The following is a 25224-nucleotide window of genomic DNA, read 5'->3' as shown; positions in this document are numbered from 1 at the left end:
GATACCCGTGTATGCGGATGACAGTGGCCGTTTTTCGCCGTTAAGCGCGGATCAAGAGCTTACAGCGGCTTGACATGACATAGCTACCATTGAACTGCTCCTCTAGTGACTTAAACAGTTTCATTTCCTTTAAGCATTTGGAAGTGCGACACAAGTTATGGCACAGATCCCCGCAAACAGAATTTGCAACCACGAGTTAACCGATTTGATTCTGCACTTCCTGCCAAAGCCGCAGAGTGATAGTTGCAGATTTGTTTCCAGGCGTGACCTTCCCGTAATTAGCACCAGCTAAGTAGAAGCCACAACCGGGTGGGAATTGTTTTGCAGCCGTTTTGTATGCATAGTACAGGTAACCGTACAGAGGAAGCGGGACCTTCTCCTGCGCTTCCAAGGACTCGATAAACGGCGTCTTCACGGTACGGGCTATTTTCCCCGATACTAATGCAGTCATAACTGTAGGAGGAAGATTCAGGGATTCTTTCACGAGATCACCAATAAAACCTGGAGCGTTAGATTCCACGCTAGTCACATAGATGGTGCCCATGGAAACAGCAACGGCACCCTTTTGTAAATACTCCGCAACGTCCTCGGCACCAACTATTCCTCCTGCGGGAATAATCTTTCCAAGATTCACAATATCGTCAAAAAGAGCCTTTGTGGAGAGCTGCTCATCTGGGCTGATGAATGCTCCTCTGTGACCACCAGCCTCGTAACCTTGCGCCACAAGAACATCAGCACCAACATCAAGAGCTGCCTCTGCCTCCTTTCGATTAGTTACACATGCAAAGACTAAGATGCCTTCCTTGTGGATGAGATCGACCGTTTGTTGCTTGGGTAAACCAAAGTGAAACAGTACCACCTTGACATTGAGCTTCCCTAGCTGTTCAACAAAAGGCTCCACGTCATACTTAGCCTCAAACTCTTTGAAAGAAACGTTTATGCGCTCGAATTGTGGAATCGATTTGCGTAACTCCTCACTGCTAACACCTGACGCCTTCTCCATGATCTTGAACCAATTGGCTTGCTCTGTGGGTCCCGGAGGTGTCTGCTCTTTGTAGTCATGAGCAAAGAAGTTCACATTGACAGGTGCATCGCCTGCTAAGTGTTTGAATCGTCTTATCTGCTCGAAGACAGGTTCCGTGCTCTTGGTTAAGTCATATGAGGCCATTGGAAGCGATCCCAAGCCACCTGCCTTGGCTACCTCTGCAGCCATTTCAACAGTGGAAACCCCGGCCATAGGTGCTTGCATTATGGGGGCTCTTAGCCCTAGATTCTCGATGAATGATTTAAATTTGAACATGCTTATAATTGAGATCTGCGAGGCACAACCACTATATATATGCCTCAGAGAGTCTGGGGTAGTTCCATACACCCGAGCCCATTAACATAGATTTGATACAATTTAACTCTTTTAAGGATCGACATCTGTCTAGGATAGTTATGTTACCGGTCGAATGGAAATTACATACCTAGCTTGCTGAAATTCAGATAGTTCATGACGACGACATGATGATCAATGGTTCGACAGACTTCTCGTCAATTGAGCTTCCTGTCGATGCAAACAATCTTCCGAGGAATATCTCCATGTTTCCGCGATGAAATGATCTTTCAGCTCTAATCACCAGATTGACCACCAATCTCAGCTAAACTACCCCTGCTACAGCAGTTTTCCTGTTGTTGCTTGTATTATTTACAGAATCATGACTCGTGCTGGCGCCTTTCCAGCTTCTGGAGCAGCCTTTACCCGGCTGAACCAAATGTATATACCCTTGGCTTTCTTTAGATAGCTCCGATGCTTTACTCTGAGATGGCGTCCTTGAGAGCCAACTTTCTCAGGTGGGCGTCGAAGTATGACCTCAAGTCTTCAAAACGCTTGCTCTGAGGGTTGATTTCCATCACCTCCTTGTCCTTGAAAGTCACCTTAACCAAAGGTTCCTCGTCTCCAGTGAGGATCTTGCGTTCAATGGAGCACCCGCTCTTCAGCGCAGTGGGTATACGGCCAATAAATAGTCTCACGGGCTTTGCGGCCTCGGAAAAGGGGTTAAACCTCACCGACACATGCGTGAAATATTTGGTGATCATGGGAAGGTGTGTGAAGTGTAGTTGAAATTTTTCTCTACTCTACAGTTGTAGGTACTGCACCCGTGCACCACGTACATTTGGTTTCCACCAGATCTTCACTTAATCATGGTAGTCATAACACGATTCAAAAAATTCAATCTCCAAATCCAATGTCTTTTCGAAAAACTCACTGCATTTCTTCTTGCTTTCCTCGTCAACACCAACTCTGTTCACCTCGTCGGCAAGGAAATCACACCATGCGCCAAACTCAGGGCCACTGTGTAAAACAACCCACTCGTTGTGCTTATAAGCGAGGTTTTTAATCTCAGGAGTTCTTTCCAAGTGGTACTCTGCCCAGCCTTGGTAAACCTTCTCCATGACGTACATAAAAGTGATGATCTCTGGGTACAGTCTCAGCTTGAACGTCAAGTAATCGAGGATGTCGAGGTACTTTTGGACAGCTGGTAGGGTTGGTGGATCATCCTTCAACATTGACTTGGCATTGGCTTCGATTTCGTCCTTTGACTCAGCCCTCAATTGGTCCAAGCACTTGAAGAAGTAGGTGTTCTCGGAATTCGAAATGAACCCAATCTGCTTTCCCAAGACAATAGCGGACTCGGGCTTATCACAGTACACCAAAGCATTTCCGAAAAGGTTCAAACCTAATTGGAAGAATTTGAGGTCCTGAACGAGGTATGTAAAGAGCTTGTAGTCTGGAAGGGTTCCTTTGCAAAGCTCATTGGTGAGAGCACAAGTAATCAGCTTATGGAACTTGTCATGATGCTTCTCTAACAATTGATCGATAAATGTCATTGTAGTTGCTAAGAAAGAGTAGACGTAACTTTTAACTTGAAAGTTGCCAATGGTTTAAGCTTAATGCATATATGCGCTTACAGGGTGCGAGCCTAGGGGTTTATGCTGGTATAGGGAACTGGCATTCGAGGTTGTTTTGCAACGACCTCACTCAATGAAAAGCTGACTGCTGATGATGCGTTAAGTAGGGAGTACTCAAATATACCTCAGTGTAAAGATAATGCAAAATTAATTGTAAGGAACGACACCAAAGACATGACCATACCAATAGCATCATCAATCTTTGGAGCCCACGAGTTGAATACATAGAGCCCTAAAAGATCCTTGATGTTGTAACATTACTTCAGCAGTAAGCCCTGACTGAGATTAAAAAATCCGAAAAGAAAGCACTCAGCAGGATACACACTAGACTCTGATATTGACTCACCACATCAACATTTCAGCAACGAGACCCAACCACATGCTTTCGATAAAATTGCTTAATTGATTGATAGCAACCCATCTCTTGATATCAGGGAGTGTTTTAAACCGAATGCAATCCGATTGGCCGTGGATATCGAAACGCAATTTTAAAAACGATCGGTGCTCCGTTTAGAGAAACCACAACCACAGTTACTGAAGCAAGCAGCAAGGTATGTTTCACAAGCGATTAATATCAAAGACTTGCGTCTACGTCACCATTCCATTGTAGCGTGTTCTGGTTCTCCAGAGTAATCAGAGATAAGGGTCACAATGAATGTGAGGATGTCAAGATAAAGAAAGTTCGAAACGTGCCGAACATGGCGAAAGCGTTACCTTCTCTGTCAAATTATGCATGCTGCCAACATCCAAGCCCCAACTTCCAATCAAGACTAGCGTGTTTCGGCTATCGGATGCGCATGGTGGAAACTATAGGCGTGGAGAATAAGCACTGCAGCTATTCTCTCGGGTAGAATCGTTGTGAAATCAAAGAGGCTTATGGGCAACGCTCTCCGTTATCTCTACGTCGGTGAGCATTATTGCCGCATTTACCCGAGTTATCTCGAGGCTTATTCTGGAGCATAATCTCTCGTACCGTTGCGATCATGGGTCAGCCACGGTCTTGTGAATCTACGCCCCCTTGAAGCCACTGTTCATGGTCTTATCACAAAATCCAATCTGCCACAAAAGGTATAACCACAACGGTAAATGTAAATTTATTCAGCTTCACGTTATCTACGATCATCGATCATATTGTCAACCACCAAGTTACGAGCCACTTACGCCAGATCAGATAAAGAAAGGCCGAAATGGTATTATGACACATGCTTGACAGCTTAACGGTTCTTATCCAATGATACAGACGCACGCTTATCTCTGATGCTGCTGGTACTCATTTTGCGCTTTAGCTGCGGCGCATTAAGAATGTCAATTTTGCAGCCATAACCGTGGAGCGAACAAGAACAAAACCGAGGCTCATATGACAAATGAAGTCTTTGAGTGTTCAGCAATGAATCCAAAGAATATTTAAACAGACAGATTCTCCTCGATTTTTCTCATCATCAAAAACTCAATCACTCAATCTCCTCAACAATGCAAATCTCCAAGCTCGTTATCACTACTCTCGCTGCTTCCACTGCTGTCTCTGCCACTCCAGTTGCTAACAACTTGGCCAAGAGAGACGATGCTGTCGATGTTGTTTTGAAGGACGTCGAGGACCTTCTTGGAACAGTTGTCAAGGATGTCACTGGTCTTTAGGCTGACGCTGGTCTTAACGTCACCTCTGTCCTTGAGCCAATCCTCCAGCCATTGGGATTGAAGAAGAGAGAGGAGGAGTTGGCTGCCTTGGAGACAAGAGACCTTTCTACTATTCTCAGCGACGTTGACGGCTTGGTTTCTGACATCTTGAAGGGTGTTGGCAAGATCAGCGCTGACTTGCTTGGCCTCTAAGTCTGTCTCAAGTCAACAACATTTTCAATTCTACTTTAGCTAGCTACTTTACAAAAAAAAAAAAAAAAAAAAAAATAAAAAAAAATTACCCACTTTGACGTGTAGAGAGGTTTCAAACCAAAATAATCAATGCACTTTATATTCTATAACTTTTATTGAATGGCTTACCTGGCAACAGCAGATGAAGGTTGCTGTACGCGAGGAAGCTCTTGGGACTGAACACGGCCTCTATTTCTTTTCTCCATGAATGCATCGTATTTAGTAGCCTTTCTGCCCCGGAGGTATCCAAAAAGAAAGTAGCCCACCGGCACGTATGCCAAAATACAAGCTTTGAGCGCAAGTTCATGCCAGTCGTTTTGAACGAACCCAAGACTCAAGAACACGAGAATCATCTCGCTGATGCAGCTCACGAAGAATGTGAGGTAGAAATGATGATGATGGAGCCAAAACAACCACAACGGAGAGGTTCTGGTTTTGGTCTTGAAGCCGTGATAGAAGCAATCAATCATATTCTGGATACACCAACCCAGAATAAGGAATGAATATGACGTGTGCTTGGCGATCTTGGGATGAGGGTAGATCACGCCGTAACACATCCAGATCATTCTGACAGCATCAAATAAACCCCACAAATCGTTCAAAGTAAAGCTGGGCTTGGCCAAAGCAGCAACCAAGGTCCATCCAATAAGTGGAAACACGCTGACCACATGGAAGAAATCAGCAATACCAGCTGGTAAGAACTTCCGGCCCACCAAAGGAAGCAAGATGAGGAAACGGCAGAAGCAGCAGAACCATAGCGTTGTGGAGACAACGTTGTAGTAAAAGATGAGCTTTCGGGCTCCCGTCAAAGGGTATAAGGCCATGTTGTAAAAGAAGGTGGTTTCACTTTTTTCTTGATTCAGGGCTGTACCAGCCTCATGCACTACAGAACACGACCGTTACTTTCTGCGCGGTGCTACTGCAAAGTATCAACCACCTAGTATGAGAATTCTAGGGCTATTTATATTCACCTTTTGCGCCGTTTTCGTGGCTGCTAACTGGTCCCCAGAAGATTATGAGATTTTCAGCTTGAATGACAAAATCAAGAAGGATCTTGGTCAAGACACCGACTTTTACACATGGCTTAACTTACCAAGAGGACCCAAGTCTTCGTTCGAAGAGATCAACAAGGCATACAGAAAGTTGTCGAGGAAATTGCATCCTGATAAGTTTAGCGGGAAACCAAAGAAACTCAAGAAGAAGGCGGAGGAGCGTTTCCAAAGATTGTCGCTTGTTGGCAACATCTTGAGAGACCACAGCTTGAAGACTAGATACGACTATTTCTACGACAAAGGTTTTCCCAAATGGAGAGGCACGGGCTATTTTTACCTGAGATTTCGTCCTGGTTTTGTTCTTACATTGGTCGTGCTCTTTTTGATCGTGGGATTGTTCCACTATGTCTCACTCAAGATCAGCAGAAAGCAGGACTACAAGAGAATTGTGAACATGAAGGATGAGATCAGGTCGCAGGCTTGGAATAACTCCGGCGTCCCCCCACTAGATGGCTCTGATAGAAAAGTTGAAGCTCCTAACGGTGTTCAATTTCATGTCTCTAATACTGGTGATGTCAGTATCATTGAAACTGAAAAAAACAACAACAGGGTACTCGTTCCTTTGGATGAAAATGAAATCAACGTGAATCCAGGTTTCAAAGAGACTTTGTTCTTCAAAGTGCCTGCAAAACTTTGGAACGTGTCTGTTGGTAAGGCCACCGGAAAATGTATCGACACCACTGTTGTTTATCAAACATCATCTGCTGAAACCGAGAAGCAGTCACAGGAGAAGAAGACCAAGAAGAAAAAGAAGCCAAAGGGAAACAAGATCGAATTGCCTAACGGCAAAGTCATTTATAGCAAACCGAAAAAGTAAGTTTGGTAATTTATTAATTATAATTCTATACATCGAAAAAATTCATTATTCACTATGCTTTGGTACACGGCGCAACTCATTGTGGTCATCATCTTCGTCAGAGGAACTTGATCCTGATAAATCATCAAAGAAGTTATCGTCATTGAGCTCATCTTGATGCCCTGGGAATTTGGATCCATTCAAGTCATCAACCAACTCTTCTTGGTTCTCTACCAGTGATTTCGGAGACATACTCTGGATCCGAACATCCGAGAGGTTCTTATTAGTCTCGGCTTCGCCATCGTCAACCTCCTCATCTTCATCTGCATTCGTGGGCTGCAGCTTCACAAACTCATCATGATTACTACTGTCGCCTAGTATGATGAAGTTTTTCTGTTCTTCGTCATAGGGCTCAAGGTCCATGTAACCAACTGTGGAAGAATCAAAGCCATAAGCTTCATCGTCGGGTTGTCTCCGGTGAACGTTGTCTTCCATGTTATCGGCATCGTCATATTCGGAGTCAGCACCTAATATCGCGTTGTATAGCTCACGAGTTTTTAGAAGCACATGTTCCACAAACCACTCCCACTCCTTGCCGTTGACGGCATCGACAATCACGGGTGAGATCAACCCAGGCTTATACAACGAAGAAAACTTCACCACTTCCTCACTAATGAGAATTAAGTGGCCTGTGTAGCCCGGACGAGGCTCAGCCTTCGTCCTGAAAGTATCAACAATTAGGTTTGTGATATTACATTCATCTCGTTTGAATAACTCCACAATCAAGAACGAGTTATATGAGTTCAATTTGCCGTTGAAAATCTGTTGTATCAAATCGAATACAACGTTGTGAAAGAAATTATGCCAGGGATAATCAACAAATTTTCTTATCATCTTTGGGAGTATTTTCAGATCCACAAGCTTAATTTTGAAGTCATCACCAATGCAGGGATTGCTTCTAAAGATTTGATCGCGTTCTTCACAGACGAAAGGATTCTCTTGCGAGACTGCGGGCTCTTCATCGTCAGATTCCACATACTCGGCGGCATTGAGCTGATCCATTTTGAGCTTGGTGAAGCTCTTTACTGACAAGTCACTGTTGTTCGACTTGCCTCTTCTTCTGCCTCCATCAGCAGACATGCCATCGTGCAAGGAAACATCATCTAGGCCACTCGTCACATCACCAATATGCTCTTTGTCGTGTTCAGAAGTGTCATCATCTAATATGGAGCCAGCCAACGCTTCCTTGAGCCGCGATTCTTGTAAGACACGAATCTGATCACGGATTCGGACGATATCCGCAATCTTTCTCGAATTGAGTAGAATCATATTGGAACAATGAAGGAGCTCAGCGATGAGTTCGAAGAGCTTAAACTTTGTCACACCTAGAGCCTCTGTTCCTCTCTCGGCAGCCGCAGGAGCACTAGCGTCGAGATCAATAAGTTCAGAAATTTCGTCCATACTTTCGGAGAAGATCTGGAGCATGTCACCCAAGAATACCGGATCCCTGAAGCCAGGAGGGTTCTGGTCAAAATCTTTGAGCCACTGATACATCACATAAACACTGACCTCGCCAGTAGGTTCTCCAGTGTTGTTTTGAAGAAGTGAGCTGTATGTGCCACAATTCAAGTCGTAGTCCGAATTGTTCTTCCTGATAAGCTCAATCAATATCGTGACACAGTTGCTGATTCCACTCTTGTTCGTTCTAGGCAAATCTGATGCCAGCTTGCCAGGAAGGCGGTACAAGATGATGTCATGTACCATTTGCTTGATAATCCTGGGAGACGCCAATTCACGAGTCAATTGATTGGGACCAATATTTGTTTCAAGATCCACCGCTAGAGTCGAATTGGATGAAATCGATATGAGTGCCTTGATGAATTCCGCAGCTGCGGTCTGTCTAAAAAGAAGCTGATAGTTTGGAATACAGACGTGATCCTCCTCGAATTGGGATACTATTGGCTTGAGAATGTCAACAAGCTTGTCAATGAGCTGTTGCTGTACGAGGACCTCTATAATGCCCGTGGGCGAGTCTGCTCGGTCGGTCTGGATCACCTTGATAAAGAAATCCATCAAAATTGGTATCTCGATTTTGGCCAAAAAAGTGTCGACCAAATTATGACGGCGCCTTATGAAATTGAGAAACTCAGTAGTATTCGAATCCAAGAAGTGGTCTAGGACCAGTACCAAGTATCCAACGGCCGGGGAACTTTCACAGAGATGTGGCATCAGGATCACCAGCCACAACTTCTCCATAAGAACAGGTGTTTCGATAACTCGGTTGGAGATGACCCAAAAGTCCATAGAAAGAACATCTGTGGCGCCTTGAATGTATCGACGTAGGCGCTCCTCAGCTGGTTCACGTTTGGCATCCTCAGTATCTTGCTCTTGCTCCTCCTCTTCTTCCTCCTCTTTAGCGTCTTCCATTCTCTGTTCTCTAACTTCGTCCAGGGGATTATCAGTATGGAGACTCCCCGTATCACTCTTGTTGACAAGGTCTGCAAGCTTCTGATCTTCCTTAAGTGCAAGGCTGTAAAAAAATTCGACAGATTGATCTAGGTAATCGAGAAGACCCATCAAGATATGTGGCTGGAGCACGAGCTCCATCAATTTCGCCTCCCGAGCGGTCTTTGATAACACATTATTGGAGCTTGCTTCATTCGATGACGAAGCCAACGAGGCGTCATCGCTCATGGAGCTGTTCCTCGTTGCTTCCACCTGCTGGACCAGCGGCAACTGAAAGTTAGTTTTCTTGCCGTATTTGCTCAGTAGACTCTTCAACTCCTCCAAGAACTCCAGCTGAATGGTTCTATCTTCAAACAAATCCTCGACATTGATCTTGCTCACATCAGTCGTAGAATCAAGAAGCTTCTGTAGGTGACTGTTGCTATTGAACGAGCTCGAGAAGGGCCAAAACGACATGGTCTTTCGAGGATTATATTGTGCTTTCAGGTATGACGGCTGCTGTTGTGTGAATGTCTTCGAATTCTAACCCCAGGGAGCTTGCGCAAGCAATTTGAGTTCAGAGCTTCCCGGGTCAAAGGAATAAAATGCAGTTGGATTGCTCGACAATATGTGAGCTCTAGTGCCAGGTACGATCGCTGGCTTGATTTGATTTTGACCAATTGATCACTGCTGATATATGGCCTGCACTTGACAGGAGCCGTGAACCAGATTGTTCCGCGCATACACTATCTTGCACCGCAGAGGCTATATGCTGATTCTATATGCTTTAAATATTTAGACCCCAAAATATGTCTTTACTCTCATCAATCTGTTGTGGGTAAACTGGCAACATACTCGATCAAATTGTCAAACTCAGCAGCGTAGGCTTCAATCATGCGATCGGCAATCGCTCTTACTGTTCTGCCACATGTTGCAGCGTTGTGCTGCATCCACTCCTTCACTGTCATGGCCTCTTCTTCCTCGGGCATAGCCGCAATGAAGTCGGTGAGAATCCCTTCATTGTCGTTATGAAGCTCACAGCTTGCAGCCGAGACTTCCGCGAGATAATCCATAGTATCTGTCAAAGTCTTAAGCTCGTCCATGATGTTTCCCAACTTCGATGTATCAATCCGTGGATAGTACTTGTAGACAGCATCTTCACGAACTTGATTTTTCCGTGGCGTGCTAGATTCAATGAATGAGCCAGAGATATTCTCAAGCTGCTTAGTGGACGGGGATGGGACTCCCTCTTGATGTTGCTGTTCGTTAGAACCATCTTCTCTTCCATCAACACTCGCCGGCAGAGATTCCTCAATGAAGGTCCGATTATGAGGAGATTCGTTATAGCTAGGACTAGACACCGGCTCAATGGCCCCTTCGGACATTCGAAGCACCGGGATATCCGCGCCAACCTTCATTATAGCATCTTTTTTAGCGCCATTCTCATCATGAACCGTATCTGAAGCTCGTTGAGCATGCGGCGCCATCCTGTCATCCGACTCATCAAGCTCCTTTTCTTCATCTGTGGCGATCGCCGAGTCATCTCGCTCCGATGCTTCCGGGGAGGTCGGCTTTGCGCCTTCCATTGACACATCGCCAATTGAGGTCTCAGTATTACCATTATTTGCATCTTCAGTTCCCAGGGCCTCCTCCTCATCGAGAGTATCATTGACTCGTTCTTCAGCTTCAGATCTTAATTGAACATGGTTAGATTTTCTTTCTCCCACGTCAGAGGGCTCTTTTTCTCTCAGAGGAGCTTTCTCCAACACCATGACTCTTTCTGGTTCCTTCTTCGAACTGTGTTCGTCGAATAAAACCATACCCCCTTGTTCATCGATGTTGATGGGGTCTTCATCCACATTCTCGAGTATATTAGACTTTGAGCTTTTCTCAATCATGAGTCCCCCACTTTTAGACTCTTGCATCACGGATGAATCCACAAATTCGTCTTCCATACTACGCATGTCCTTGACATAGTCGCCATACGTGGACGGGGATAATGTAAAGTCACTTTCCCCACCGGAATCGTTGTCTCCATCACTAAGGGTCCCGTTTGCATTTTCTGCTTTAACGCGAGTTGGCGTCTCAGCTTTTGAATCATCGAAATCTGCTCTTGTGTCAACATATTCTTCTACCGTCGTTTCCTTCGATTCAGCGACAGACGCAGGAGCTGCAGGAGTAGCATCAAATTGGTTTTTCGTATCAGGATCAACCTCAGGCACATGAGGAGACGCATAGGGAGAGGAGGCTCTTTTACCGGCAGATGCATGATCTGTTGGAGATGCTTGATCTTCTCCATGATTGGAAGAAGCATTCTTCTCAAGCGAATGCTCCTCTTCTTCTATCTGCGGTTCAGATGACTGTTCATGGTTGCTGGGTCCATCTTCTTCCGCAGCAGATTGTTGGCCACCCTCTTTGGAACCAATATCCTCTTCATTTGAACGCTCATCAGAATGACCAGCGCCAACAATGTGGTCATTTATAGCGTGTAGAGAATCTTTGTCACTGCCTCCTTCATCATCATTCTTGTTCAAATGGCTATCGGGTGCCTTTCGAGCCTCATTCAAGTTCAACGCCTTTTCCTTAGACGTACCCTGTTGGGCCATCTCCACATCAGTTGAAGCTGAAATGTCAAGCAAGGAGTTCTTGTCCAAGGACGAATGGGGTTTATCATTTGCAGGCTCCTCGTTGGTGTCAGACTTCTGGACACTTTTAAGCTTCTTGGATCGGTGAACAAAGAAATCAAAATCATCATCATCATCATCGAAGGCTGACTTCTTGACCTTGGTAGAAAGTTCAGTAGAAAGAACCGGTGCTTTTTTAGTCGAAACTTCATCATTTTGACCTTTGAGTGATTGCTTTTGTTCTTCTAAGTAGGAGATGTTTGATTCGTTGAAGTCCCCAATGTTGTGACCCGATAGATCAAGTATGTCATCTTTTGGTTTGTAAGCGCCTTCTGGCTGATTAAGTTTCACTTTTTTCTTTTTGCCTGGGGACGCAAGTATTTGCTTGAACCGATCAGAGTCCATGCTGCCATCTAAACTTTCCAGCAGACGCTTTCGCGTGTTACCAGACTCTATCTTAGGGATGGGTTTGGCTGCCTTTTTCAGCTTTTGCTGCTCATCAAGCGCAGAGCCATGATCCTCATACGACGAATCATTTTCCAGAATTGTGAATTTTGAGCCGTCATCCAGTGAAGGCGTCATATCATCACTCTCAACTAACGAATTTTCAGATTGGCCCGTAGAACCACGGTTATTCTTTGCGTCAATATCCATATCACTAGCGCCATCAATAACATCTTCGGGGGTATCTTCAACTGCGCTGGGCCCCAATGGCTTATCATTAATGAGGGGGCTTTCTGAAGTTTGCAGACTCTGCTTGTGTTCTCCATTGGTGTGCGTCAGAGTCATTGAATGGTGAGTAGACTCATCAGACTCACGGGACTTATCAACTTCCAACATGAAGGAGCCTTTGCTAGATTTCTTCTTGACAAGTGACTCTGGGGGAGGAGGCGGGGGCTTCCGCAATCTAGGTTTTCTATGATAAACCTTTGCTTTACCATCATCAAATATAGAACCATGATCTGGGTCCTCGATATCTTCGATTGAGAAGTCGTACGCATCGAATTCAGAATCCTTGTGAAGTTCAGGCTCCGTTGAAGGCAGCGGAGATGGCCATTTTGATACGGACTCATTCAATGGAGAGCTGACTGAGGAGTCATTTTCTTTGTCAGCGGGTTTGACCCTTGGTGAGGGTACTGGAGTGGTAGACATTATTGAGTCATCAATGTCATCGATTGAGTCATCAGGTAATGGCACCTTCGATTTTCTCTTTGCACCACTGCGTTTCTCTGAGCTGGTGCCAGGTTGTTTACCTCCCAGTAGAGTATCAAGAAAGTAACAATATGCGTAAGAATTAGCCCTGTGCTCTCGTAGAGGGTCATCTTCTGGATCCCAGTGATCTAGGGGACAATCGCAGTACATGCATATGACACGGTCATTATCTTTATCCAATGGACTGTAGTAAAGGCCAGCTTTTGCTAAGTCTCTGGATGTCGCAGTGCATTTCTTTTGATCATCTAGCTTCCATAGGTCCTTGAACGTAGAAGCTCTCAACATGACGGATTCGGTAGAGTGTGGGTCAGTGACTGAACGAGGAGCTCTTTCCTCCTCGGCTAATTTGCGCCAGAATTCCTCCTTGTCTCGTGCAGAGACGCAATACTCCATGTTCGATTGTATTAGACCATAAGCACATTTAGGGCTCGTTCGTAGATGATGACAGCCGAGAGCCTGAACTCCGACAATGTCATTTTCCTTCTTGCCACACCAAAAGCAGGTTACCTGATCCTGATTCTTTCTTGTGGGGGTGTAATAGAAACCGTTGTCCACTAAAGATGTGATGGAGGGGACTTCATGCTCCCAGACCTTGATGATTCGCGTTGTAGGAATTTTGATGCCATCGGTAAATGACTTTTCTCGTTCATCCCGGTACTGGAATTTATTAGGGGCTTGTTTGGGTGGCATATCATTGAGTGGAGTGAAGTATTATGGTGCGAATCATCTGTTGAAGATGAGTAGCGCGTATCCACAAACACGATGCTGATAGACTACAACAAAAATTCTACCTGAGTTTATTTTCATTTTCTTATGCGTGACCCACCAAATGCTGAATGGTCTTCAAGGCTTCGTACTTCAATTCATTGTCACCGCCATTATTCTCCAACAAGGTCATGATCAACAACTTGTACTGACCACCCTTCTCGGTGTTGAGAAAGTTTATGACGTCGCTGCCGAGATTCTTGATCAAAAATTGCAAGTCGTTCAAGAGGATCACCTTGGCAGTCAGCGTATTATCTGCTGTCAATATCTCTAGCATTCTCTTGACAAGTTTGAAGTTGTTGTCCTTGAACTTGTGGGCATTTTCTTGCCAAAACTCGGATGACTTGTGTGTAGGGGAGGACCAGCTCAACAACTCCGGGTTTTCCAACTCTACTAAGTATTCGTCCATGGAGGACAACTTGCTCGAAACAACTTCCGATAAGGTGTCATTCAAGTAAGCCAAATCAGACGACAATTCATCATCACTTCCATTTGCAGCGAACTTTCTAGTCTGGATAGTCTTGACTATGTTCAAGCCATCGTGGAAAAGCACCAACTTGACAACACTGTATTGTTCCAGGTTGCTCACAGTGACTGCCACGAAGTTCTTCAATGCTGAAATCGCAACTCTCACCACTTTAAGTTTGATGGATTCCTTCGACACAGTCAAAAGATTGCCAACGAGTTGTGGAAAGTTGTGCACGATAGTCTTGTTGATGGTGCTTGAGAAGCTTAGGATCCAGACTGTCAAAAAGACATAGTACAAAAGCTGGAAATTGGTAGTATTAGGCTTCTTGGCCAGCAATTCTATCAATGTGTTGATGCTCTTGAAATTTGACACCAAATTGTGTTCTTGGAAAATGGCTCGGTAGTTCTTGTGAACGATCAAGTCCTGCAACAATTGAACACCAATCGATTGCAGGTTCTGGTCGGCCGTGTTGCCAATGTAGGTCTTAGAGCAAGCCAAGTCGAAGAGCTTAATCAAAACTTCCTTATCAACCTTAATGTCGTCCTTCGCAGCCTTGCCCAACAAGATAACCAAGTTGTAGAAACTCAATGTCTTGATAAGCAGATCGTTATTGTCCAAATGCTTCACGAATGGATGGAATGGCAATGATGAATCAACCTTTGATAATCCCAAAAGAGTCTCCAAGAACACCTTGGCCTCGGGGTCTGTCAACAAATCGCTCATCAACACCAATACGCTCTTCAAGACATCGTCCCTGGAGTTTATCTCCAACTTGTTCAACAAGTTCAAGATAGTTTTCGAATACAAGTCCACGGAGCTCAAAACTGTCTCGCGTTTAGAATCAGCATTTTGTGTCTCTAAGATTTTGATGAGATCAGCCTGGTCGTTATTGATGATACCTGCTCTGGCCAATCCTTCCCAAGGTATGATCTTTTCTCTCACGAGCTTCCGAGAATCGGAGAGTGAAGAGCTCTCAATCACCAATGGAGTCTGTTGTTAGAATTGAAGTTGGGAGATTGACAATCGTACATACATATTCTGAGGCCATGTTCACAATTGGTGTCGAACTTGCTGCCACTAATCCTATCTCACTGATAATGCTAAGTGCCATGGTATTCTCGGTGCGCGCACGCCTTTGTGAGGTGTGCTTTTCGCAGCCATAGTTCAATGCGTCAGATAGTACAGAATACACGATGCCCCGGAGAACGTCTCTTGTTACGCCGTGAAGCAAAAATATAGTGTGATTGATGTAAGATGGAGTAGAAAAAAAAGTACTGCCGGCCCCAGGAATCGAACCTGGGTCTGTTCGGCCACAACGAACTGTACTGACCACTATACTAGACCGGCCGCTAATGCACAGGATTGGTGCGCAACAAATATTACACGCAGCTCAGGTTTAAAGCACTCTCAGCTGTTGAGTGATGAAAACCACAGCAAAACTAATGGGTGCCCAAACTAGCTTAAAATTGTCGAGCCGGACAGTCTGGGCTCTTTAAATCTTCAATTTCTTACCTGTAGCAACTAATCTGGAAGAAAATGTTTCCTTCTTAAGAGAATGCATCGACAAAATCAGAGAACGCCATATATATTAGCCGCAATGCAATACTGTATCTATTGGCACTCTGGCCGAGTGGTCTAAGGCGCCAGGGTAAGGTTACCTTATCATACATTCCTGGTCTCTTCGGAGGCGCGAGTTCGAACCTCGCGGGTGTCATTATTTTTTCAACGGCAACTTCACCACGGTGTGCAGATAGTACTCTCGCCTCTTTCCTCTGGAGTCATAGGTCTGTCTGTCTCCGAACCACATACCATCATGGATATTGACGACGAAATCTTGTCTGAAGAGGAAGGGTTTCATGAAGATGCCCTCAATAACGAGGACTATGACCTACTTTATGAGCTACTTCCGACTGTAAAGGAAGCCATTGCATCCTACAATGACGGTATCGACGAGTTAAGCATCAAAGAGGCTATTTATTACAACTACTTCGAATTGGAGCCCACACTTGAGGATTTGAAGTCTAGATTTCCAAAAAAGAAAGGTACGTTTTTCCCATTTTCAACCGTCTGTGCTCAGCAGACTGGCACCCCCGTTTTTGCATTACAGAGTACAATGGTATTTGACTAAGTTCAAGATTTGCTAATCGATTCAGAAGAGCCAAAGTTGTCGAAGCTTGCAATGCTCGCTAAGAAGCGCAAGGAAGCTAAATCCAATGAGAATACAACCACTGAGGAACTACCGAACCGTACCCCAGTGTCACGAACTGGAGGCATTTCCAAATTGGCAGCCCTAGCAAAAGCCAGGAAGGCAGAGAAGTCAGCAGCATCAAACACCACATCGACTAGCTTTACGCCGCCTGATTCAGGTAAACCGAAGTTGGTGAGAAAGACAAACCTAGCAGGTCTAGCGTTAAAACAGAGGGCACGAGCAAAGCAAGAGGGCAGGGAATCACCAAGCTCATCGACTGAACCGTCAATACCCAAGCCAACCGAAGAGAAAACTACACAACAACAGTCATTCAATTTCACCTTAAATGCGGATGAAATTGATCTTTTGCTCACACCCGAGCAGCTGGTGTCAGTATTCCTCTTCGGTGACGATCTGGAATCCATGGGACCATGTACCAAAAAAAGGCGCCATAACACTGAGCTTTTTTATGCATATACTAACAGCATTCTTACAGCCAAAGCAAGGTCTAATTTTAGCTCACCCAGTCCTGACGATGTCGTACTTACAGCCCAGAAGCAGGCATTTGATACCGACATGAGCAAACTTTCAATTGCCGAAAAAGACAAGAAAGAACTGTCAATTGATGACAAGAAAATTCCTACGGCGACCAAACCGTTCAAATCGATCGATTTGGCGCAAGAGCTTGCAAACAACCCTAGCTTCAGCAAACCTAGCAAGTCTTTCGTGATTATCGGGCATGTTGATGCCGGAAAATCTACTCTCGTTGGTCGTATTCTCTATGATGTGGGCGCCGTTGAGTCAAAGACCATGATGAAGCTTGTTAGAGAGGCCGAAAAGTCCAACAAGGGTTCATTTGCACTCGCTTGGATCATGGATCAAACTCTGGAGGAAAGATCCCGAGGCGTAACAATTGACATCTGTGCTACCAATTTCGAAACTCCAGATACGAGATATACGGCCATTGATGCACCAGGCCACAAAGATTTTGTGCCTCAGATGATCAGTGGAGTTTCTCAAGCTGATGCCGCATTGCTTGTGGTTGACAGCATTAACGGTGAGTTTGAGGCTGGCTTCATGATGAACGGTCAGACCAAGGAACACACCCTTCTCGCCAAGAACCTCGGTATTGATCAGATAATTGTGGCCGTGAACAAGATGGACAAGGAAAGCTGGGATGAGAACCGCTTCAAGGAAATTCAGCATCAATTGCTGGAGTATCTCACAAGCAAGGAGGTTGGTTTCCGTTCTGAGAGTATCACATTCATCCCTCTCTCTGGATTGACTGGCTACAATGTTGTCAAGAACGACCACACTGTTAAAGAGCTTGACTGGTACCAAGGCCCAACCTTGCTCGAGGCACTTTCAAAGATTGATAACTCAGACTCGAAGGGGGTGTCTGTATCGAGTTTGGAAGGCGACTTCAACTTGGCAATAAATGATATTTTTGATGCCACGAGCTCGGACTTCAAGGTTAGAGGCAAGATCAATCTGGGTCTGATACAACCAGGCCAAACTGTGTGCTTTCAGCCAGCCGAAGAATATTTGCAAGTGCAAAATGTATATGTTGACGACAAACCTGCCGATGTTGCCATCGTCGGCCAGAGTGCCCTGTTGCGATTCAAAACGTCTCAATTCCGGAATAAGACGATCGAGGATATAAGCATAGGAGATCTCGTTGTTAGCATGGACTCTCCATTGAAGGCTGTCAAACACTGTACAGCAAGTGTTAACATGTTCAACATCACGAAACCGCTTCTAGTGGGAACACCATTTGTCATGTTTCGTGGCAATGCATCTGTGGCGGCGAGAATAAGCAAGGTAAAGAAGATCAACGGTGTCAAGAAAAAGAAAATGCACCTCGTTTCTAATCAGATAGCTGAAGTTGAAATTGAGGTCATTGGTGATCGGTCATTGCCCTTGGCGAAGTTTGAGGACAATAAAGCTTTGGGAAGAGTTGTTATGCGCCGTGAAGGTGCTACAGTCGGTGCCGGTATTGTTACAGATTTATAGACATAGATAAGCAGATTTGCTTACCACACGATGTAATCTAGAACGAGGATGAGACACCCTAAAACAATGCAAGTTGTGACAATCAAATTCGAACCACGCTTGTTTCTGCTGGTGGCCTTTGTCAAAGTCTTGTTACCCAACCGTAGGTCAATGTCGATCTGATCCTGATTGTCGAGTAGATTGTCGATTTGTTCGGCCTGCGTTTCCAAATGAGTTGACAACTCGGACAGTAGCTTAACGATGTCGAGAATGGAATGATGAAGTTTTTCCACCAGCTTGAACTGGTTAGTCTTTCTTGTGAGAAGTTCTTTGTTCTCTTCCTTGAGTTCTTGGATCTGTTCCTGACTGAGTTGTGATATTTCCCGGTTTATATCTTCGTTTTCCTCAGCCACAACATCAAATTGATATGTCGATTTAAATGGATCTGCAGTGTCATTCAAATCATCGTCATCGATATTTTGGAAATGCAAGAGATTTAATTGCCTTTCTCGATCATATCTTTTTCTTTGCATCAGCTCAAAGTTGCGATTCACGTTGACAGCGGTTTCGTTCAAAAACCGCAACACCTGTGTTCTGTGTGATGCAATGGTGATATCATATAGGGTCTCTGGGTTCATATCGGAGGTGCCAAATAATGATGACATGAAGCCACCTTTCAGTTGCTTGGATTCAGCCAATTCAGTCTGTTTGCGCTGATAGGACTGGAGGAACTTCAACTTCTCGAATGTTTGCTGGATCTTGATCTTGAACTCCTCATCAATTTTATTTTTCTCTTCGATTCCAAGATGGGAAGAGCTTCTGTCTGTCCTCGAAAATTCGTCATTAACTTGCAAATAGAACGGCCGGATCTTGGCGACAAAGGATGCTAAATTGACTAAATTGGTGTAAAGCTGAAGACATTCCTTGATGAAAGTATCCTCGACCAAGTAGGGTGGACGCTTTGTCTTAGGTGGCCCATTAGTGGAGCCACTGAGCTCTTTGGAAACAATTTCAACGCATTGGTTGAACAACGGAGTCAAATCACTCATGAATGATATATAGAACTTTGCACCAGATCTATCAAGAGTGTAATGATTGGTGTACGGGTGTTTATAAATGGCTGCAAACGTTACGGGAACTCAAAGAAATTCGGCATAGTGAAAAGGGTCGTATTATACGTAAGCTATAATTTTAGTCAGCCGGAAAGGTACTCAACACAACGGGTGATTTCCACGGCATCTTCAAAGTCTCTTCCAGCAGTCTTCACTGGAACGGTCCTCAGATCGTAAAGCACATTCCAACGACCAGCATACATCTTGCCACTGCGATTTTCAACAGTTTGGTTATGTTTCTGTCTTTCTTGAGGTGTCGACTGAACGTAGGCCACATATTCTGGTGCGCCAGGGCGGTAAATGTTATCAGCACAGATCACGGTGCCAGGATATATCAAGTTGAGGGACTCCAAGACACGCAAGTCAGGCACGTAGAGATCCTTCCAGTGGTCGATGAATACGAAATCCACAGGAGTATAGGTCTTCTTCTCGCGATTGAGGCGTTGCTCGAATTCCGGAAGGGTGGTGCCCGCTTCACCGATAATGATCTCTACTTCCTCGGAGAGGCCGGCCAAATCGATAAGCTTCTGTGCAATCAGAGCAAACTCCTCATTGGCCTCGAAGGAGTAGTATTTGAAATCAGCGGATGCCTTAGTTCCGCCAGCGTTGAGCCTTCTGAGCTCGTTACCGAAAAGAATAGCAGAATACCCAATGTAGCAGCCCAATTCTATCATGATCTGGGGTGAGACCTTGCGCATTTCCTCAATGATCAATTCACCTTTCTGGAGGCCAATGGTCATGAAGCCGACCTTGTTCGTGTTCAGGTATTCCTCAATTGCTTCAATGACTTTCTGAGGGTTGTTCTTCAAGGACTCATAATTGTCGCTCGATTCGATGTATTTCAAAAGATCCTGTTCTTTTCCCATAATAGATGTGGAAGTCCCTCTCACCACGAGGCATCATCTGACTTAAATGTGTCCAAGGGTACTTTCGGCAGGACAAGGACATCCGAACTCGCACCGATCGGAACGAGGTCCGAACATATTGCAGCCGCTATGTCAAGTTGAGTCAAAAGTCCGACAGCATACCGGCGGCTAACCCAATTCGATACCCATTGTGGCATTTTCGAGAATCAGGTCTGGGAATTTCTTGGGCACTACTCTAGTTCGCACGTGACTCCACCCACGGAATATAGTTCCGTTTTCGACCCTACGCATCGAGAATAAAGATGGCAGTGAGTCCGCCATTGCAGAACCGATTGGACCTGTTCCGAGAAAAGAAAAAAAGTGCCATTCGAGAAAATGACGTTGCAGTACAACAAGAGCTAAAGAAACAGCGTGATCGTTCCACATATAACGAAAGCCTCGAAGAAGAGGGTCCTAAAGATGATCGGGAATACACCCTTCAAGAATGGAAAGAGTGGGCGCAGAAGAAGGGGAAAACTAAAGGCGGCTACAAAAACCTCGACGAGCTTGCTCACGCAACTTATGAAAAGGAGATTGCTGGTTTGGCGAACAAGGAGAAGTATGCTAAGCTGAAGGAAGGTGGTCAAGAGGACATCGAGGGCATGGTTCAAGGCCTCCAAGAGGCCAGCGAAAGGAGACTCAAGAAAAGAAGAAAAGAGCCAGTGGAGAGCAATTCTGTTAATGAGAAGAACAGGCAATTCAACATGAAGCTAGAGAGGGAGGCCAAGGAGCATAGGTAATGGCTACATGCATAATGTGAGAGAGGACATACCAAAATGGACAGCCGAAAGCTCGACTATTGCATGGTTCCTGCACTATCGTTTCCACGAAAGCAAACGAGATTTACATTTCCGAAATCCAATAAAAAAAACGTTTTGGATTTTCGTGCTCGGCTTTACCTCGCTGAGTACGCCTACAGTTTCATGCATGCCTCACAGTTGACATTTTCGCATGCGAGTCTTTATCGGCTTCGCTCTCCTGCACCACTCACAGCTTCTATATCTCTCTCTTCAAAGATGAACTTTCTAGACTTGCCCCAGGAGCTAATCCTCAGGGTGTTTCAGAATTTATCCCTTTCCGATAGCCGCACCCTCATACAGCGTCTACATACATATAATGATCCGAAGGCCCACAAGGTGATAAAGCTACTATGGATCACCTGTTGCTCAGACAAGGTCATCATCTCATTTCCGAACACGGAGACCCCACTGAACGAACCTTTTGAGTTTGTGTCGTCTGTGGACGTTTATGATACCATCAAAGCGCATGTCCAGTACGGAGTTGTGCCAAAGCACCTACAGTTATTTTTCTCCCGAAACCCTAGAGACTACACCAGGTTTCAAAACCACCTTCTGGAGGTCTGGGAGCTTTTGGATTCCAACACTGTTGTTAAGTATCTCCATGCTGTGCAAGAGTTGGATTTTGAGTTGAGAGGGAATCTCATCACCACAGAGTCACCCACCCTGTTGGTCTCACTGATTCTCAACACATTCGTCAAGCTCACTAGCCTCAAACATGCCAACTGGAAGACCATCAGGATCTTGCTGACTGACTTGGGTGATTACTTCCCACAGAAATGGGGCAGGGTATTTGAAGAGTTTCGTCTGACCCAAGAGCTTGTATTGGATGACAATTTAATTCGCCTGCTGCATCCGCTTGAGAGCTATTCGTTGCTAGACGGGTACTTCAAGTGGCCTTCACAGCTTCGTGTATTATCCTTGAGGAGAAACCTTATATCCAATTTTTCAGCCACAGCAATTAAGCTATTGCCAAACACTCTCGAAGTGCTTGATCTTGAGAACAACGTCCTCGAACAGTTTGGAACTCAAGGAACATTGAAACTTACAGACGAGTTACCTCATCTCCGTCTTTTGAACCTATCGAATAATCGTGGCTTGGTAAAATTTGAGCCTACCCTTTTGATCGATTGGCACCAATTGACAACAGGTTTAACTGTTAAAATTGAGAACTGTAACATTTACGCCCCAATACTTGCATCCATAACCCGCATTGCTAAAGAAGAGGGTATTGTTTTAATGGTTTGAATCAATCAGCACTGGCTGCAAACCAACAGGGCACCTTACTGAGAACCTGGAACGCACACTTCAAAGCACGACACATTGCATTCATTCACAACGAAAGAAAACAAACACTTTATTTATAAGAAGACGCCTTTCAATATCCAAAGGCTTGTAAATTATTATCTAGCTTTCGATACGATCTTGCCTGCGTAGAAGATGCTTTTGACATCTGCCTCACATTCACGTAATCCGAGCAAATCGAACCGCATAGAATCAAGTACACGAGCTTAAATGTTCCTCTCTCGAGGCATACGAACTCCACTATGTCGATTAAATCATTTACAAATTGGCAGAAGACCCTCAATTGCTCCACTGGCTCGTCTACTCCTTTCTGCCCCTTGCATTAAGACGGGTCAACTGTACAACTATACGAGGTTCTACTCCACTGAGAATAAAGCGGAAGAACCCGACAACAACAATACCAAAAATTCAAAAGACCCAAGAAAATCGCTCTTTAAGGACCTCAAACGTTTATTTCGTCTTGCAAAACCTGAGTATGGCCTACTAGCGGGAGCTTTACTCTGCCTTGTGGGAACTTCCACAGTTTCAATGTCCTTACCATTTTTCATCGGCAAAATAATTGACACTACTAAGGAAGATGAAGAGGAAAGACAAAAGAGCGACAAGTCAGATGAACCGAAAAAGATCTTGGGGTTCACGGAGGTGGAGTTTTATTCAGGCCTTGGTGCCATTCTACTCTGCGGAAGTCTATTCAATTTTGGAAGAATTTACCTACTACGGTCCGTTGGCGAAAAAATGGTAGCAAGGCTACGGTCACGGCTATTTGCAAAAACGCTCTCGCAAGATTCGTACTTTTTCGACGTTGGTCCTACCGGAAAAGGAATGAATACCGGCGATCTCATATCTCGTCTATCGAGCGATACCCAGATTATCAGTAAGTCATTGAGTGGCAATGTCAGTGATGGTGCTCGCTCCTTGATAAGTGGTATTGTTGGCCTTTCGATGATGTGCTGGGTGTCCTGGAAGTTGTCACTTGTCATGAGTTTGATGTTCCCGCCACTTGTGTTACTGTCGACCTATTTCGGACGTAGAGTGAAGGAGCTTTCTAGGTCTATTCAAAGCTACTTGGGTGGAATGACAAAGGTGGCGGAAGAGAAATTTAATGGCCTCAAAACCATTCAAAGTTTTGCACAGCAGAAAAGTGTGACGCATGACTTCAACTCTGAGGTCAAAAGTATCTTCAACAAGTCTATGACCGAAGGCAAGTTAAGTGGGGTTTACTACTCCATGAATGGCTTCGTTGGAAATATAACATTAATTGGGCTTCTTGTCGTGGGAACAAGACTTATAGCTTCTGGAGATATCACCATTGGTGATCTTTCTAGTTTCATGATGTATGCGTTGTACACTGGGTCTTCGGTGTTTGGCCTTGGAAATTTTTACACAGAGTTGATGAAAGGAATTGGTGCTGCGGAGCGTATATTCGAGTTAGTTGATCTGAAGCCCAAAATTCCAATTAGCAAAGGAAAGAAGGTTGATAATTTACATGGTGACGTTGAATTACGTGACATTCAGTTTAGCTATCCATCGAGGCGCGATTCGGTCGTTTTCCAAGACTTGTCTATCAAGATCAAGAAGGGTGAACATGTCTGCTTTGTCGGACCAAGCGGCTCTGGCAAGTCGACTATTTCGCAGCTTCTCTTACGGTTCTACGACCCTAATCGTGGCCAATGCCTTGTAAATGGTCATGACATCCGCGATTTGAATCTCAACTTTTACCGAAGCAACATCGGCTACGTTCAACAAGACCCATTGTTGTTTAGTGGAACCATAAGAGAGAACATAGTGTTTGGCAAACGTGATGCAACCGTTGAAGACATCGAATATGCAACACGCCTCAGTAATGCACATGCATTCATTCAAGGTTTCCCCAAAGGTCTTGACACCGTCATAGGGCCTACATCAAGTGGAAGTGCACAGCTTAGTGGAGGACAGAGGCAGAGGTTATCGCTAGCGCGTACGCTTATCAAAAAACCCAATGTTTTAATTCTAGATGAGGCAACTTCGGCCTTAGACTCTCGCTCGGAGGAAATTGTCATGAAAAACTTGGGACGGCTTGCCGACGAGCAGCAGATAACGGTGATCCTGATTGCGCACCGTCTCTCCACAATCAAGAACAGTGAAAGAATCATTGTCCTTAGTTCTCATGGCGATATTGTGGAGGATGGTGAGTTTGACGAACTTTATGCAAATGAAAACAGTCAGTTGAACAAGTTGCTCAAAAGTGACTTGTTTACCGAAGATGCCGAGTAATGGTTGCGAAATAGCTCTGGAGCTAGTAGGCCGCACTGAGAAAGCCCCCTCAGTGAAAACGCAATTTTGGAGCAGATGCCCAGAGATAATGAGGGGTGGAACGGTCAGTTTGGGCCATGCGAGGTCTACTACGTCTCACATTTCATCAAAGTTGGGTTACTTTTAGTTATTGCTGACGCATACCGTTTGGCAAACTTACGTCAGCGGGGCAGTTTTGCCAATTTGAGCAAAATAATGACAAAGAGCGGCATTGGCACCCCACAACTGGCAACCCAATCCAGTTGCAACATTCCCCGGTGGACAAACATGTGCCCAAATACTTACCTAAAATTCGCTAAACGGGAAGATTCCATGCCACATTATCTTACCGGCTCGCGGCGCCTACTCCGGCCAGATCTATTATTCTCACATGCTGTGGCCTTACGCACCAGCTAGTACAGAACCGGTGTGCACGCGCTCCAAACCTGGCTGTATTGTACTTCTAACTA

At 44.9% G+C, this 25224-nt stretch overlaps 12 protein-coding genes and 1 non-coding gene across 13 annotated transcripts; 5 read left to right on the top strand and 8 right to left on the bottom strand.

The window, feature by feature from the left end:
• Positions 1-196: 196 nt before the first annotated feature.
• On the bottom strand, positions 197-2082 carry C7M61_000843 (mitochondrial 54S ribosomal protein mL53; the record flags this gene model as incomplete). The annotated part of the gene is made up of 2 exons (XM_024856269.1): positions 197-1301; positions 1802-2082. 2 exons carry the CDS (start codon positions 2080-2082, stop codon positions 197-199), a joined length of 1386 nt encoding a protein of 461 aa, XP_024715868.1.
• Positions 2083-2181: 99 nt separating this feature from the next.
• C7M61_000842 (uncharacterized protein) lies at positions 2182-2874 on the bottom strand (the record flags this gene model as incomplete). Its single annotated transcript, XM_024856268.1, has 1 exon — positions 2182-2874. One exon carries the CDS (start codon positions 2872-2874, stop codon positions 2182-2184), a length of 693 nt encoding a protein of 230 aa, XP_024715867.1.
• A 1551-nt stretch (positions 2875-4425) lies between these two features.
• On the top strand, positions 4426-4782 carry C7M61_000841 (uncharacterized protein; the record flags this gene model as incomplete). Its single annotated transcript, XM_024856267.1, has 2 exons — positions 4426-4563; positions 4591-4782. 2 exons carry the CDS (start codon positions 4426-4428, stop codon positions 4780-4782), a joined length of 330 nt encoding a protein of 109 aa, XP_024715866.1.
• Positions 4783-4946: 164 nt separating this feature from the next.
• On the bottom strand, positions 4947-5645 carry C7M61_000840 (uncharacterized protein; the record flags this gene model as incomplete). Its single annotated transcript, XM_024856266.1, has 1 exon — positions 4947-5645. One exon carries the CDS (start codon positions 5643-5645, stop codon positions 4947-4949), a length of 699 nt encoding a protein of 232 aa, XP_024715865.1.
• A 118-nt stretch (positions 5646-5763) lies between these two features.
• Positions 5764-6690, top strand: C7M61_000839 (uncharacterized protein; the record flags this gene model as incomplete). The annotated part of the gene is made up of 1 exon (XM_024856265.1): positions 5764-6690. The coding sequence occupies one exon, from the start codon at positions 5764-5766 to the stop codon at positions 6688-6690; it is 927 nt and encodes a 308-aa protein (XP_024715864.1).
• A 45-nt stretch (positions 6691-6735) lies between these two features.
• Positions 6736-9591, bottom strand: C7M61_000838 (uncharacterized protein; the record flags this gene model as incomplete). The annotated part of the gene is made up of 1 exon (XM_024856264.1): positions 6736-9591. The coding sequence occupies one exon, from the start codon at positions 9589-9591 to the stop codon at positions 6736-6738; it is 2856 nt and encodes a 951-aa protein (XP_024715863.1).
• A 347-nt stretch (positions 9592-9938) lies between these two features.
• Positions 9939-15295, bottom strand: VMA13 (H(+)-transporting V1 sector ATPase subunit H; the record flags this gene model as incomplete). Its single annotated transcript, XM_024856263.1, has 3 exons — positions 9939-13607; positions 13777-15174; positions 15218-15295. The coding sequence occupies 3 exons, from the start codon at positions 15293-15295 to the stop codon at positions 9939-9941; spliced, it is 5145 nt and encodes a 1714-aa protein (XP_024715862.1).
• A 164-nt stretch (positions 15296-15459) lies between these two features.
• On the bottom strand, positions 15460-15531 carry C7M61_000836. Its single transcript has one exon. It is a non-coding gene; the product is annotated as a tRNA-His (tRNA).
• Positions 15532-15997: 466 nt separating this feature from the next.
• C7M61_000835 (ribosome dissociation factor GTPase) lies at positions 15998-18385 on the top strand (the record flags this gene model as incomplete). Its single annotated transcript, XM_024856262.1, has 2 exons — positions 15998-16292; positions 16320-18385. 2 exons carry the CDS (start codon positions 15998-16000, stop codon positions 18383-18385), a joined length of 2361 nt encoding a protein of 786 aa, XP_024715861.1.
• Positions 18386-18405: 20 nt separating this feature from the next.
• UFE1 (Ufe1p) lies at positions 18406-19413 on the bottom strand (the record flags this gene model as incomplete). The annotated part of the gene is made up of 1 exon (XM_024856261.1): positions 18406-19413. One exon carries the CDS (start codon positions 19411-19413, stop codon positions 18406-18408), a length of 1008 nt encoding a protein of 335 aa, XP_024715860.1.
• Positions 19414-19559: 146 nt separating this feature from the next.
• C7M61_000833 (uncharacterized protein) lies at positions 19560-20342 on the bottom strand (the record flags this gene model as incomplete). The annotated part of the gene is made up of 1 exon (XM_024856260.1): positions 19560-20342. The coding sequence occupies one exon, from the start codon at positions 20340-20342 to the stop codon at positions 19560-19562; it is 783 nt and encodes a 260-aa protein (XP_024715859.1).
• A 302-nt stretch (positions 20343-20644) lies between these two features.
• On the top strand, positions 20645-21121 carry C7M61_000832 (uncharacterized protein; the record flags this gene model as incomplete). The annotated part of the gene is made up of 1 exon (XM_024856259.1): positions 20645-21121. The coding sequence occupies one exon, from the start codon at positions 20645-20647 to the stop codon at positions 21119-21121; it is 477 nt and encodes a 158-aa protein (XP_024715858.1).
• A 276-nt stretch (positions 21122-21397) lies between these two features.
• On the top strand, positions 21398-24736 carry MDL1 (ATP-binding cassette permease; the record flags this gene model as incomplete). The annotated part of the gene is made up of 2 exons (XM_024856258.1): positions 21398-22279; positions 22811-24736. The coding sequence occupies 2 exons, from the start codon at positions 21398-21400 to the stop codon at positions 24734-24736; spliced, it is 2808 nt and encodes a 935-aa protein (XP_024715857.1).
• Between the last annotated feature and the right edge of the window lie 488 nt (positions 24737-25224).

The sequence above is a fragment of the Candidozyma pseudohaemuli genome (genome assembly GCF_003013735.1).
Source record: "Candidozyma pseudohaemuli strain B12108 chromosome Unknown scaffold00001, whole genome shotgun sequence".
In the NCBI taxonomy this organism is placed as follows: domain Eukaryota; kingdom Fungi; phylum Ascomycota; class Pichiomycetes; order Serinales; family Metschnikowiaceae; genus Candidozyma; species Candidozyma pseudohaemuli.
This window is presented reverse-complemented; position numbering and strand designations above follow the sequence as displayed.